At 40.9% G+C, this 13198-nt stretch overlaps 2 protein-coding genes across 4 annotated transcripts in view; one reads left to right on the top strand and one right to left on the bottom strand.

Annotated features, from left to right (window-relative positions):
- Positions 1-4521: 4521 nt before the first annotated feature.
- Smp_045950.1 (transformer-2-related) lies at positions 4522-12165 on the top strand (the record flags this gene model as incomplete). 3 transcript variants are annotated; one of them, XM_018789574.1, is made up of 6 exons in its annotated part: positions 4556-4650; positions 4683-4772; positions 9626-9777; positions 9809-9980; positions 10611-10690; positions 10730-10890. In XM_018789574.1, the coding sequence occupies 6 exons, from the start codon at positions 4556-4558 to the stop codon at positions 10738-10740; spliced, it is 600 nt and encodes a 199-aa protein (XP_018655003.1). In that variant the 3' UTR covers positions 10741-10890. The 3 variants fall into 3 exon arrangements, with proteins under 3 accessions (XP_018655004.1, XP_018655003.1, XP_018655002.1); XM_018789575.1 differs by having other exon boundaries at positions 4522-4650; positions 10611-10890; XM_018789573.1 differs by lacking the exons at positions 10611-10690; positions 10730-10890 and adding an exon at positions 10911-12165.
- The window catches only part of Smp_045940 (putative procollagen-lysine,2-oxoglutarate 5-dioxygenase), a gene marked incomplete at both ends in the record, with an annotated part of 33556 nt that continues 32004 nt past the window's right edge, over positions 11647-13198 (bottom strand). Inside the window, 4 exons of the mRNA XM_018789572.1 lie at positions 11647-11802; positions 11873-11998; positions 12078-12407; positions 12907-13020. Of these exons, the coding sequence (XP_018655001.1) occupies positions 11647-11802; positions 11873-11998; positions 12078-12407; positions 12907-13020 (726 nt within the window). The remainder of the gene's footprint in view (positions 11803-11872; positions 11999-12077; positions 12408-12906; positions 13021-13198) is intronic.

Here is a 13198-nt window from a genome sequence, read left to right as displayed (position 1 = left end):
GCAAATGGATAGGATACAAATTTAGGAAATCACCCAACTGCGTCACAAGACAAGCCCTCAAATGCAATCCTGAAGGCCAAAGGAGAAGATGAATACCAAAGAACACATTGCGCCGATAAATGGAGACAGACATGAGAAGAATGAACAAAAACTGGATAGAACTAGAAAGGAAGACCCAAGACAGAGTGGGTTGGAGAATGCTGGTCGGCGGCCTATGCTCCATTGGGAGTAACAGGCGCAAGTAAGTAAGTACCCGTAACTGCACACGATCACATTCGAATCCCTCCTACACCTCCTAATAACTCTCTTATCTCCACGACTACTCTCCTTTTATCACCTCGCACCACTAGGGCAAACGATTCGAGTACACGGAACGTTATTCCTGGTCTCCTGAAACCACGCTCTAAACTACATGTAGGAACTTTTAACGTTCGAAGATTGTGCCAAATAGAACAACAGGCCTCCTTAACTAAGACTTTAGAATCTCGCACCATCGATGTGTGCTGCGTCTCTGAAACGCGCATACAAGATCCAAGTATCGTCATTCACTTGATCTCACCATGTCAAAATAAAGAACCAAATCGATTCACACTTCGTGTGTCTGGAAGCCCTGATGCTGCTTCCCGTAGCCTCGTTGGAGTAGGTATAGCATTGAGTCCTAGGGCAGGACTAGCTCTTTTAGACTGGATCCCAGTAGACAGTCGTCTATGCGCTGTCCGACTAAACGGATCAGTAAGGACACGGAAAGATAGGGAAACTCGTCGTTGCCTCTTCGTCGTCTCTGCCTACTCTCCCACTGACTGCAGCTCAGATGATATAAAAGATGAGTTTTACAGGAAACTTTCCGACCTCCGAAAAGCTAAGCGTTCAGATTTAGTAATAGTGACAGGTGACTTTAATGCTCAAGTAGGTAAACTAAGTGAAAGGGAAAAACACCTGGGTGGATCTCATGGTGTCGTAGCTGAAAGAACAGATCATGGAAACCGTCTGTTGTAGCTATGCTCAGATAACCGCCTATTTCTTGCAAATACTAACTTTAAGCATAAGGGAAAACATCTTTTGACATGGCGACCCCCGAATTCGTCCCACCGTTGGACCCAATTAGATCACATCGCTATCAGCCACCGATGGATGGGCTCGATAGAAGACTGTCGCTCATTCTGGAGCACATGTTTAGACTCAGATCATGCTCTAGTGCGAACACGTGTCTGTCTGCGTCTTACTGGACGTAGGAAAGACGCTGCAGGGAAACCTCTAAGGGTTCTACTTAGTGATAGGAAAACTAAGAATATATTTCAGGAACAACTGGAAAAACAGTTAGGCAGCCATGTAAGTTGTGCCCACCCCGAGGCAGAGTGGAATGACATCAGAAAAGCTGTGGAAACAGCAGTGATATCCGCTAGTAAGGTAAACCATAAGGTCAGGGAGAAACAATGGATCTCGGCAGCATCTCCCGCACTGGTAGATGCTCGAAAACTCATCCCACCTGGCTCTGAACATAACGAAGAGCGGAGTCAGCTTAAGCGAAGGCTAATAAGAGGCTTATGCAATGATGGTGAACAGTGGTGGATAGCGAAAGCAAGAGAGATGGAAAAGGCAGTGGCAATAGGTAACAGCAGACAGCTATTCAGATTTGTTAAAGAAACCGGTATTAGGATCCCAAATATCAGTGAAACTATCTCAGATAAAGATGGACATGTCATTCATTCTCAGTCCAGGAGATTGGATCGATGGGCAGAACAATTTAGGGGTCAGTTCAACTGGCCTTCAGCTACACTTCGGTTTCCATCGATCCCCAGTCGACCTGAATGGCAAGTTAATGTAAGTCCACCAACTCTTTACGAGGTTGAAAAAGCTATAAGAAATCTTAAACGAGGGAGAGCAGCAAGCCCTGACAGGTTTACCCCTGAGATTTTTAAGGATGGCGGTCCAGTATTAGCAGCGAGATTGACCGAGGTCTTAGGTAGAATCTGGGAACTGGTCGTTATCTAATCTGACTGATTTTGATCACTGATTGTGCCAGTCTATAAGAAATGGCAATAGTCACGCTTTAATACGAGCACGCATTTGTCTGCGCCTCGCTGGACGCAGGAAAACTACACTAAGAAGACCCATTAGGATTGAACTGGAGAACGAGAAAACCAAATGTAAATTCCAGGAACAACTGAGTTCATATCTAGGCAGTTCTGTAAACGAGACTGACCCAGATGCTGCTTGGAAAGAGATACGAACAACTGTGGAAAAAGCAGTCACATCTATTAGTAATTTAAACCACAGGGTCCCAAAAAACCAATGGATTTCTTCCAAGTCTATTTCACTGATGGATTCTCGTAAACTCATCCCTTCAGGCTCTGATCACGACGAAGAGAGTGAACAAATCAGATCTAGGTTGACTAAAAGTCTAAGGAACGATCGTGAATAGTGGTGGGCAACGAAAGCAAAAGAGATGGGAAAGGCAGCGGCTGTAGGCAACACCGCCCCAAAATGCCCTGGTACGGCCGAGAGTGAGGTTAGTACTCTCTCCCACTCGAAATGCTCTCACATGGCCACGCGTATATAGCCTCTGCCAAGGATGTCCTACTCACTACCTTCTCGTGCCATGGGTGTTGTTTACGAAATTGAGAGGGCGAAAAGCGAATGTCCGGCACTTTAACCGGGTTGGTGGACACGGAAAGTCCACCTAGAGGAGTTGGAAAATCCTGACTCCAAACCAATGGTGCACATGGGCTCCAGTATCTTGAGGGAACAAATGGCGTATGAACCAATCGTCAGTCACCGGCTACCATGAGACTGCATCTCCTCACGATGCTCCACTGCCTTGTGGGTCAGATCTTTAGGCCAAAGGCTCCGGGTGTGGCCCCCTAAGAAAACCATCTGCTTCAGTTTGGGCATCTGGACAGTATCACAGCCCTTACACAAATCAAGTGAGATTTGTGTGGCGCATATGTATCTGGTGCTTCCTTGAACCAATATTTGTGTTTAAATAAATAAATAAACTTTCTCAATGACAGGGGGCAACAGCTATGAGGAAATAGAGCCTTGTCAACTTGACGATTTGTGAAGAGCATGATTCCCTTAAAGTAAACGATTTAACAACTGTCACGGAGTTATCTGTTCTATCCTCTGGTTATAAATATTATGATTTGGAGATCTATAAACTGTATGACTGGTAGGATAATATTACAAGAGTCAATTTTACTGGTCGAGAGGATGAATAGTTTTACATCAGAAATTGATTCTAACAAGGTCATCTGTCGCGAGGTAGATAAATAATTGTGGCGACTTTTATAAGTTTACAATAAATAGAGTGGTATCACACAAAAAGCAGTGGTTTTTAAAGGTGTAGGAAACATAACTCGACACAAAAATAGGATTACGAGTAACTGTAAGGATGCTCCTCCCAAAGACTTCAGCGTCTTATGGATTATTCTTAAATTCTTGAGCCATTTAAATGAAAAAAATGATTTGGGGGCATTATACCCCCAAGTTTGTAAAGCCGCATCTGGAATAAGGGATTCTGACTAAGTTCTTGTTTTAGATACGAAGAGGATATGTTAGAACGAGTCCGACGGCGAGATACGAAAATCATATAAGGTCAAACTAACTTATTTTAAGATGGTGGAACGCTTTAAATGATCTTGCCATCTTACTGTAAGTTACGAGATGATTTAAAACTGGCTTATCGTGAACCTGAAAACGCTTAAACTATCGATGTATCTTACCTCTCTGACCTTCAAGTACTGACCACCTGTGATGATATTCAAAGGAATTCCAGGTTTTAAGACCAAATCATAAGAAGTTTCACTTTCCATATTTAAAAAAATACTGAAGTTCTCTATCAGAAAACGTAACATTTGAGTTTTCTGCTAATACAATCGAAAGAATATTGAATAAACATATCACTGAAAATGGGAGAATAAGTATAGGCTACATGACGTTCAATACTTGATACTGAAGGCTGCCTTAGTAAATACAACTTTTCATATCGAGAAGCTGAAGCGTTGGGTGCGATCAAGGAACTTCCAGTGGCCAAAAACAGGAAAGAGATGAACCTTACTACGTTGGCAACTGTTTAACAAATCGTATGTCTGGTTTGCCCTTTATATACCGATCGCTCTAAATTACAGTACCTTTTATTTAAAAAACGAGTAAAACTTTAGCACGGAGTTAAGGTACCTAGACAGAGACGCAAAATCGTCGTACAAAAATGACGCGTATTAGCTGACGCGCAAAAAGACGCAGGATCGAATAGATGTCACAATTCATTTCAAATCCTGGTTCGATCGACGACAAAAAAAACGTATATTTTGATTGTAACGAATTAAAAACAAGAAAACAACCCACTTTCGGCTGTACGTACTATTTTATTTTCAGCGCGAAACCCGATGAATAGAATACGCTCATAACAACTAGTGAGTTTGAGTCTGAAATTATATATTTCAACAAACCTAAGATTTTTGCTTGTAGATAGTCTTTCTTACGAATAATTTGTTTGAAGTAACTATTATCCTAGTTACCAGCGGCAAATTCAGAGTTAAACAACTTCTTGGTCGTCATGCGTAGGACAGACTCGCCAATTACTTCGAATGGTTATAGAAACAGTGTATCACCCAGAAGTCGACGATACAGTCGGTCTCGATCTCGTTCCAAGTGAGTTGAAAATGCATACAAGCATATTTCAGATCACACTCGCGTCGCTATAGGAGCCGCAGCGGTAGTCGTGACTTTTATCGTCGCAGCCCTGGCTACGGATATAGAAGTTCCGGTCGAAAGTAAGTCATATATTCTTTTTACTTCATATCGAATGTACTTTCATTCGTTTCGCACGATTTCCTTTTTAATTCTGTACCAGGCGAACTAAAACTCATGTAGGTTGCCAATCCCCTATGATACACCTTTTACTTGCGCACATTGCCTTGTTTGTCAGTTTGGGATTTGTTAAGTCGTTTTCTCAACCGTACCATACTTCTAATAGTAGTCACCTCTTTTGAGTCAACAACTATATGTTCCAGCAGTGTAAATCTGTTCAATTTTGCGCGCTATTTAAAAAGGACAGTGGTATTTTTCCTCGTTGAGTAAATTCTATTGTTTTGATCGTTATTAACGTATCAAGACTACTGTTTTTATACTTTGATTGAATTTCTTTCAGTTAAAGTATTCTATTAGAGTATCATCTTTGGTATCCTAAATAGTTTTATCGTCGGTACTCCAGAGTACCTTTTTTTCCATTGTGTCTGTTAGTACTTTGGTCCTAACTGTTTATAGTTTTTTTTTTCTACCTATAGTCAATACTCACTTTCGCATCTTAAAATGACTGGAAGATGCAACAAAAGCATTTGCCACCGCCCAGGATGTCGATATCCTGTTGATAGCGGCATGCAGTGCGATGAGTGCAAAGGTTGGTACCACGATGTTTGCACGAATCTAACACCTGCAGCTTTCAAGCGGTTTAGTAAAAATGGATGTGTATGGCTATGTCAACAGTGCTGTTTGGATGCAAATAGCCTGCTAACCGAGGCCATTTCAATAGTAAATGCCGCAAAAAAGTGTCTCGGCAAGCGCGGTCGGGATACATCAGTCAGAACTCAATCTGTCGACACGCAGATTGACACAAGGCAGGCCCAAGTGAGTCCAAAAACTGCCGACCCACACCCTACTAAGGAGGAAGAACATCCTCCAAAGAGGACTGTTACAACCAGAAACTCGCGCAAAAAAGTCTCTTCTGTCCCTCGTATCAAAAATGGTACCCAGAAGGGAACTTCAGGAAGCCGAAACCGCAAGGCTCGATCGGTTTCCAGCGCGAAAGATGACCCGATCTCCCAAGTCGTCCTGACTCTTCCGGAATCCCACAGTACGCCTGACGCGAATGTGGTTACCACTCCAAAGAACGTTGGCGATTGGGTACGGGTCGTAAGAAAAAAACGCCAAAATGACGTAAAAGGAAGTCATACCCCCACCAAAAGGGTCGACAAGCCGAGGTCTGATCACAGCGACAGATCAGTCATTCTCCATAGAGTCAAGGAGAGTGACAACTTAGAACCGAAAGCTCGTTTTGAGCATGACATTGTGTTGATAAAACAACTACTCAACCAAGTTATGCCCAAAAACATCCCCGGAGTCACCTTGCTAAAGGTGTATAGATTAGGAAATCTAGCGCATCTGAAACCAAATCAGTCTAGACTACTCAAAGTCGTTTTCAAATCCTCAAACGAACGCGACTTAATCTTAGAAAATGGACACAAATTAAAGGGTTCAGGAGTTTTTCTCCGTAAGGACTTACCGTTGGCGGACCGTGTTAAAAGACGGGAAGCCGAAAAGGAACTGCAGCTCAGATTAGACGCTGGCGAAAAAGACCTGAAAATTGTAAATTTTCGGGTTGTGAGGCTTCGACAGAGGATGATGCCGAAGCCACTCTGGGTGAAGCACGAGGCCACCTAAATAGGCTTCGGATCTGTTATACGAACGCCCGGATCTTACTAAATAAGCTACCGGAACTAGGTGTACAGATTGACTCAACTAGGCCAGACATAATCGCAGTCACAGAAACATGGCTGACGCCGTCTATAGATAGTAGTGAACTTGATTTCGAGGGTTTTACATTGGTAAGGGCCGATAGAATACAAACGCGTAAAGGAGGGGGAGTAGCTCTATTCATTAGGAATGCTATTCCATTCACCATTATCGACAGTGTATCCCATGAGAGTGGGACGTATGAATTAGTTTGCTGCCGCCTGAAATGCAGGGGACAAGAGTTACTACTTAGTTTGATCTATCGCAGTCCAAGCTGTGAGGCAAACGAGGTCCTGCTAAGCAGTCTCAACACTTTATCACGAAGCGATCGATGTCTAATCTTAGGGGACTTCAATGCACCCATGGTGGACTGGGGAAATCTTCGGACTGAATCGTCAGCAAACTCCTTCGAACAGGAACTAGTTGATGCGATAATCACTTGTGCTCTAGTGCAACACGTGAAGGAAGCAACTAGGTACGACCCGGGTTCTGCATCATCCTTACTAGATCTTATATTGACTCATTATGAGGATGATGTTGCAAACCTGGATTACATGCCACCCCTAGGCAAAAGTGATCATGCAGTTTTAAGCTTTGACTTCCATATAACTGTCGATCACGAGTACGCTTCAGCTCAATCCAGACCTAACGTCTGGAAAGCAAACATACAAGACATCATGCACTCAGCATCATCAGTAGATTGGAAAATAGACCCAGAGTCATCAATCGAAACGGCTTGGGACGTATTCGGAATTTATACTTAAAAGTTACCGCCCCCCACATCCCTTTGACTACACCTAAGAGACCGAGAAACTCCCCACCGTGGTTCAGTAGGAAGGTTCGCATCCTTCTCCGTAAAAGAAGGAAAATGTGGGACAGATTTAGGTTACTGGGGACGAACGAGACAAAATCTCAGTGGATAAAAGACTTCCTAGTTGGGCGTTAACAAAGAGTAAGGGTGAACTCCAAGTTGTCTAGCTGGGAAACTGTGCTTAGTGGATTCCCACAGGGTACAGTTTTGGGGCCAGTGTTATTCCTCCTGTACGTAAATGACCTCCCTCGTCTACCATCGTCATCGGTCTTACTCTATGCTGATGATGTCAAGATATGGAGAGCGATACAAAGCAAGGGCGATAGCTTAGAACTTCAAAATGACCTGGAGAGATTATCTGAACGGTCCCAAACCTGGCAATTGCCGATAAACACTTCCAAGTGTATCGTGATGCATATTGGCCACCAGGGTACAGATACATACACGATGAATAACACTGAGTTACCTATTGTTCAGGCACACAATGACTTAGGCGTCATCGCTAGTCAAGACTTAAAGACTACTGCACACTGCCGTGCAATAGCCGCCAAAGGTTTTAGGACTTTATGGTCCATACGCAGGGCTTTTAGGCATCTTGACGCTAAAACGTTTCTGACTTTGTATACAGTGTTCGTACGCCCTAAACTTGAGTACTGTATACAAGCAGCTAACCCCTGCCTAAAAAAAGACAGTGAACTCTTGGAAAGAGTTCAGAGAACAGCAACTAGGCTGATTCCCGGAATAGCGAAGCTCCCGTATGGTACTAGACTGACCAAGCTAAACCTATTCCCGCTGTCATATAGAAGAATCAGAGGTGACTTGATTATAGTTTTCAAATTGCTAAATGACAAATTTGCACCTGATATGCCCTCATTTTTCTTGTCTTCCAAAACAGAAAATCTACGAGGACACTCCAAAAAAGTTCACAAGCCCAGAACGAATTACTTGTCAGCTGACTACCGACTTTCCCATCGAATAATCAACGAGTGGAATTCATTACCTCAGCACGTGGTTGAGGCTCCATCCGTCGACTCCTTCAAAAGAAAGTTGGATCGGCTGAGAGACCATCATTGCCAGGACTAACACAGGCCACCAAGCCTCCTGTCCTTTCCAAACTGAAACTGAAACAGATAGCACGTAGTCACGTTGACACTCACTGATAAATATTAAGTGACTTGTGGCTGGTTCAGTTTACTTACTAGAAGACAGATAACGGTTGAGAGTTACGTGTATGCGTACATTTATTACCTACCTTAATAAGTAAATCCTGTTCCGCGCATATAGGCTAGCAAACCAACACAAAAGTTTTTGTTTCGAAGATAGTTGAAAACTGTTTGTCTATTTCAGGATTTACAACAAAAACTTTCCATCAGACATTTCGTTAACTAACCGACAGTTTTTCTTGATTTGGTCTTTAAGATTTTCGATCAGTAATCGTGAAGTAAGGTCCCTCATCATCCAACTGGTGGTCAATATTGTTATCTGCCGTTCTTGCAAGTCTATGTACACTAATCCTTTTAATATTTATTCGCTTAGGCGTTTAGTGGTGCTCAAGTTCGAGATATGTGACTAGCAGACTCGCGATGACCGCGGCAATTTTCGTGTCTTTGGTAGAGCACGTACGTTCACCTATTAGTCGGTCGTCAAACCTGAAATGTGTGCTTCAGCAAGTTAGTATACCAAGGTTAAACTATGAAGGAAATCCTCAAACTACTGACAATGGCAGCAGAAAGGATTTTGAAATATATACGATAAGATCTCGGTACTCGTGATACAACAGAAGACAAGGTGAATATATATTTACAGCTGCAAGCGACCTTTAGTCAGCGTTTACGATAATTATGCGGAAAAAACTAGCCCGTCATCATACACCTGTATGTCAACCTCATTGCGAATAACCTAGTTATGTCAAAAGGTCATAGCCTCTTAATCGACCCACTCTTTATCTTCCCTTAAACCTTAAGATTAAAATAGCTTCATAACGTTTTTTCTTCCCAGACTATATCCTTATATACAACCTATCTTTTATATACTACCACCACTAAATTAACTATTTCTATGAATCCGACCTAGAAAATCTCTAGTACTCACTCGAAGTTCGTCTAAAGAATGTTCTGACAACTTTCTGAGATCCATCCCACGTAGCAACTCGCTGTACTTCTCCATAGATAAGAAACGTGAGATAAGTCATGCATTGTGACCGAAAAATCCAGTCATATCTCTTGGTAGTAAAATGTTATTTTGTCATGAGATTTCATTATTCAAATGTTCAGACACTAGCTGTTTTCTGTAATTTTATTTCAGGAGGTTTCTTGGGCCACGAGAAAATCCTACCCCTTCCAGGTGTCTTGGTGTCTTCGGTTTATCCCTTCACACACAAGAAAGGAACCTTTATGATATTTTTTCGCAGTATGGAAATATTGAAGATGTACAATTAGTCTTCGATAACTACACAGGTTTGTTAGCTCTACTCTATGTAATCTTTAGGTCGTTCTCGTGGATTTGGTTTTGTATATTTCACTCACGTTGCTGACGCAAAAGCTGCAAAGGCCGATGCGCATGGAATGGAAATCGATGGACGACCTATTAGATGTGATTTCAGCATAACTGAACGACCACATTCACCTACTCCCGGCATATACATGGGGCGACCATCTAGGTAGGTGCTAAACAATGCTCAATTTTCGTATTCTTGTTATATAATTTTAAATAAAAGCCGTTTGGATTTCCAGGCTTGTAGTGGTGGTCTAACATGAGTCGGTTCACGATTTCTTTGGAATTCAACTATTTTCACTATTTTCCCGCTGAAGTTTGCCTTTTCATCTTCGGGCTCTTTCAGTGATTTTTTATTCTGTTATATCTTACTTAGAAACGACAGACAGTTTTAGTAGGACAATCGCATTTTACTTCACATTCTCAAATTTCCAACCTAACATTTGATTCTAATTACCTTTACTGTTGGTATAATTAATACGTGTTTCTAGTAGATTCTTTTTGCATTTTTTCTATCTCAAGCTCAGAAAACATCCTCCTTTGAGATACTTATCTGCGTTTTGATTCTTCATTTCCGAAATCTACGAAGTAACTCAATTAAGTAATAATAATTCCGACCGTTCACACTTTTCGTTTTATTGATTTCACAACAGTTTTTGTCTGCTGGTAATAATTTTCCTCAGTGGTCCTAAAGTCGTGCGGTTGTTCATTTTCGTTAATTGTGTTTTTCAATTTATGTTACCATGCTAGTGGTTATTATCTTTCAGGAATAAGTTAGCTTTCGATCCTTTTTTAGACGCCCTATTCCTCGGAGACGAAGTATTTCTCCACGTGGACGTTATTCTCGTTCAAGGTCTCGTTCGCGTAGCTATGATCGTAAGTAGCGCTGCATTTTAACCTGACGTTTTCCTTCAGGGCGTTACTAAACACTGACAACATTTGTGTTAACCCCATTTTTACTGAGATGCATTTCTGCTTCAGTGTACGACTGTTTCATCACTTGTCTGTAATACAATTCCTTCATCTGTTCACTAACATATGATACGAAATAAATATATAGACAAGAATTATGATTCATTTTGTCTTTCTTTTACAGTTGTATGAATGGCAAATAAGAAAATAGAATACTCTAATGTTAAGAAATTATACAGAAGAGTAATGAAAATGAAGAACTGACATGAAGTAATTCCGAAATAATTTTATGTGGACAATGAATAATGAGAAGTCCGCAAGACCTGAACGCTGTTACTGAAATCAGTCATCTTTTCACTGGATATTTAGGTGGTTCGCTCCAACTGAATGTATTTAACGAAACTATACTCATCTCGGGAGCTTCGTTTGTTTTAATGTAATCGACCCTTACGTAGCGCCGTGGCGCTTTGAATTCTCGCGAAAACAGGTGTTGTAAGTCATTGTCGATCGCAATGTATGTGAGCTTTGAATTTTCTGAAAAAGCTAGTGGGAATGTCTAGGCGCATGCTACGTGAAGTCATTCGCATCTCAAGAAACCTCGAATTCGTAGTTTCAGGATTACTGCAGCTTGAATTGAATAAGAGAAATAGAATTACTGTTCGAAATTTATACTAAGACAGTATTCAACTGTATTGTGAATTTCATTCAGAAATCCGTCCACTAATAAGAAAATATTTGAACATGAAACGATTGATCGTAAGTTTTTCAGTTTGTCTTTTTTTAGCTATTCGAGATATGCGTAGTTAAGACAGTTACACTATTTTGGGTTATTACTGTAATGCATGCAATCATCAAAGCAAAGCTTTTATTACCATTAAATGTTGTAATTTTCCAAACAAATACGTACAAAGAGGACAAAGTTAGGGATTGACAAAAGTAACGAAGATGTACCGTGTCCCTCCTGTCGTTGGTAGTCCTTCGTGTAGATGAGTCACTCTTCCTGGACTAACCAATGCCCACCCAACACGCGTATCTACTATTGAGCAGTTGTATCGATTGTAGCGTATTCCACCTCCCTGTAAATGAAAGGAATACGTTTAATTCTCTGCTCTAATAAGTGTTTTACTCTTGTCAAGAATTACTCACTTTGTAGTCTTTTCCAGGCTGGTTTAGTCCAATATTAATTGTGTAAGAGGATGCATCGTGGTGAGGTCTCAAGGAAGGTTGTTCGTCTGGTTTGTATCTGACGACAAAATTCATGCGAGCCCATGGCTACAATAATGTACAGATGAAATCACAGTTATTATGAAATATTAAATGGGTGCATCATTTCATATTGGAGAGTACATACCTTATCATCATACCCTTGAAAGAGTTTCTTTTGGATCTTATGGACGTATTTTTCTAGAACATGCAGCCAGTGCTCCTCCCAACCGATTTGGCGCATGTGAATGTCTCTTGTTGGTACATTTTCGTATCCTCCTTCCAATCGTGGGTCATAGTTATCTCCTGTAGACCATTGTCCATAATTTTCTACTTCTTCTATAAGATGTTTGCAGAAAGTTTCTGATACTAAAGGAAACCAAAATACGTCTGGGCATGGCTGTGCAATATCTGTCATTGTCACTTCAGGTTTCGCAAAGTTGAAGTATTGCGGGTGTATGTATTGTTCTTCCCAGTCCTGTTTAAAGTGAATTTCGGGTTATTAGAAAGTGTAGCTACAATGTATATAGTAGGTAATAATCAATTTCTGACGATAATATTTGCTCACAAAATGAAACAGTTGTCATCTTTGTTTATCTACGCAGTTTATAACAATGATTGTTTGGATGTTGATTCTGATAATGCGCAGACAGGGCTGCGCTGATTTCTATCGGGATGTTTTTCTTTTGTAGATCTGTCTTTAGTCCCTTGTTGCTCCTGAAAGTGCTTATGCATACAGTCTTTATTTCGGAAAATTCATCTGCTGAAGCGACTTCGTGTACTTGATGTATCTCTAACCTGTAACTGGTTTTTCATGTAATTAAACTTCAAAAAATTCAAATAAAATTTCTGCCAATGATGAACTCCTTTTTGGTGACTACTGAATTTCGTGTAGTCCATAATGCGACACTGAGCAGTGCGGAAATAAGGTTTATTTCAAAATAGGAATAATGAACATGTTGAGTTTTCAGACTTACTTGAGGATTGTCCATCGTTTGCCACAAGTCGTTGTGCAGTTTACCTTTCGTATAGTTATTGGCATCGGTTAGATATCCGAAGCTCATTTGATTATCCACGAACATAAAAACATTCTAAAACAAAAATTAAAGAAAGTTATTCGTAATTCCATACATTCCCCTTTCACTTGTCGTTGTGCAATTCAACATGTATGTAAAACTTCTGAGTAAATAATCTTAAAGTAATCGCATTAGTGCAGTACTGGTAATCCATAAATGAACATTATATATATATATATATATATATATATAT

This window comes from Schistosoma mansoni, chromosome W (assembly GCF_000237925.1).
Source record: "Schistosoma mansoni strain Puerto Rico chromosome W, complete genome".
Lineage (NCBI taxonomy): Eukaryota > Metazoa > Platyhelminthes > Trematoda > Strigeidida > Schistosomatidae > Schistosoma > Schistosoma mansoni.
Note: the sequence above shows the minus strand (reverse complement) of the source record. Positions and strands in the feature narration are given on the sequence as shown.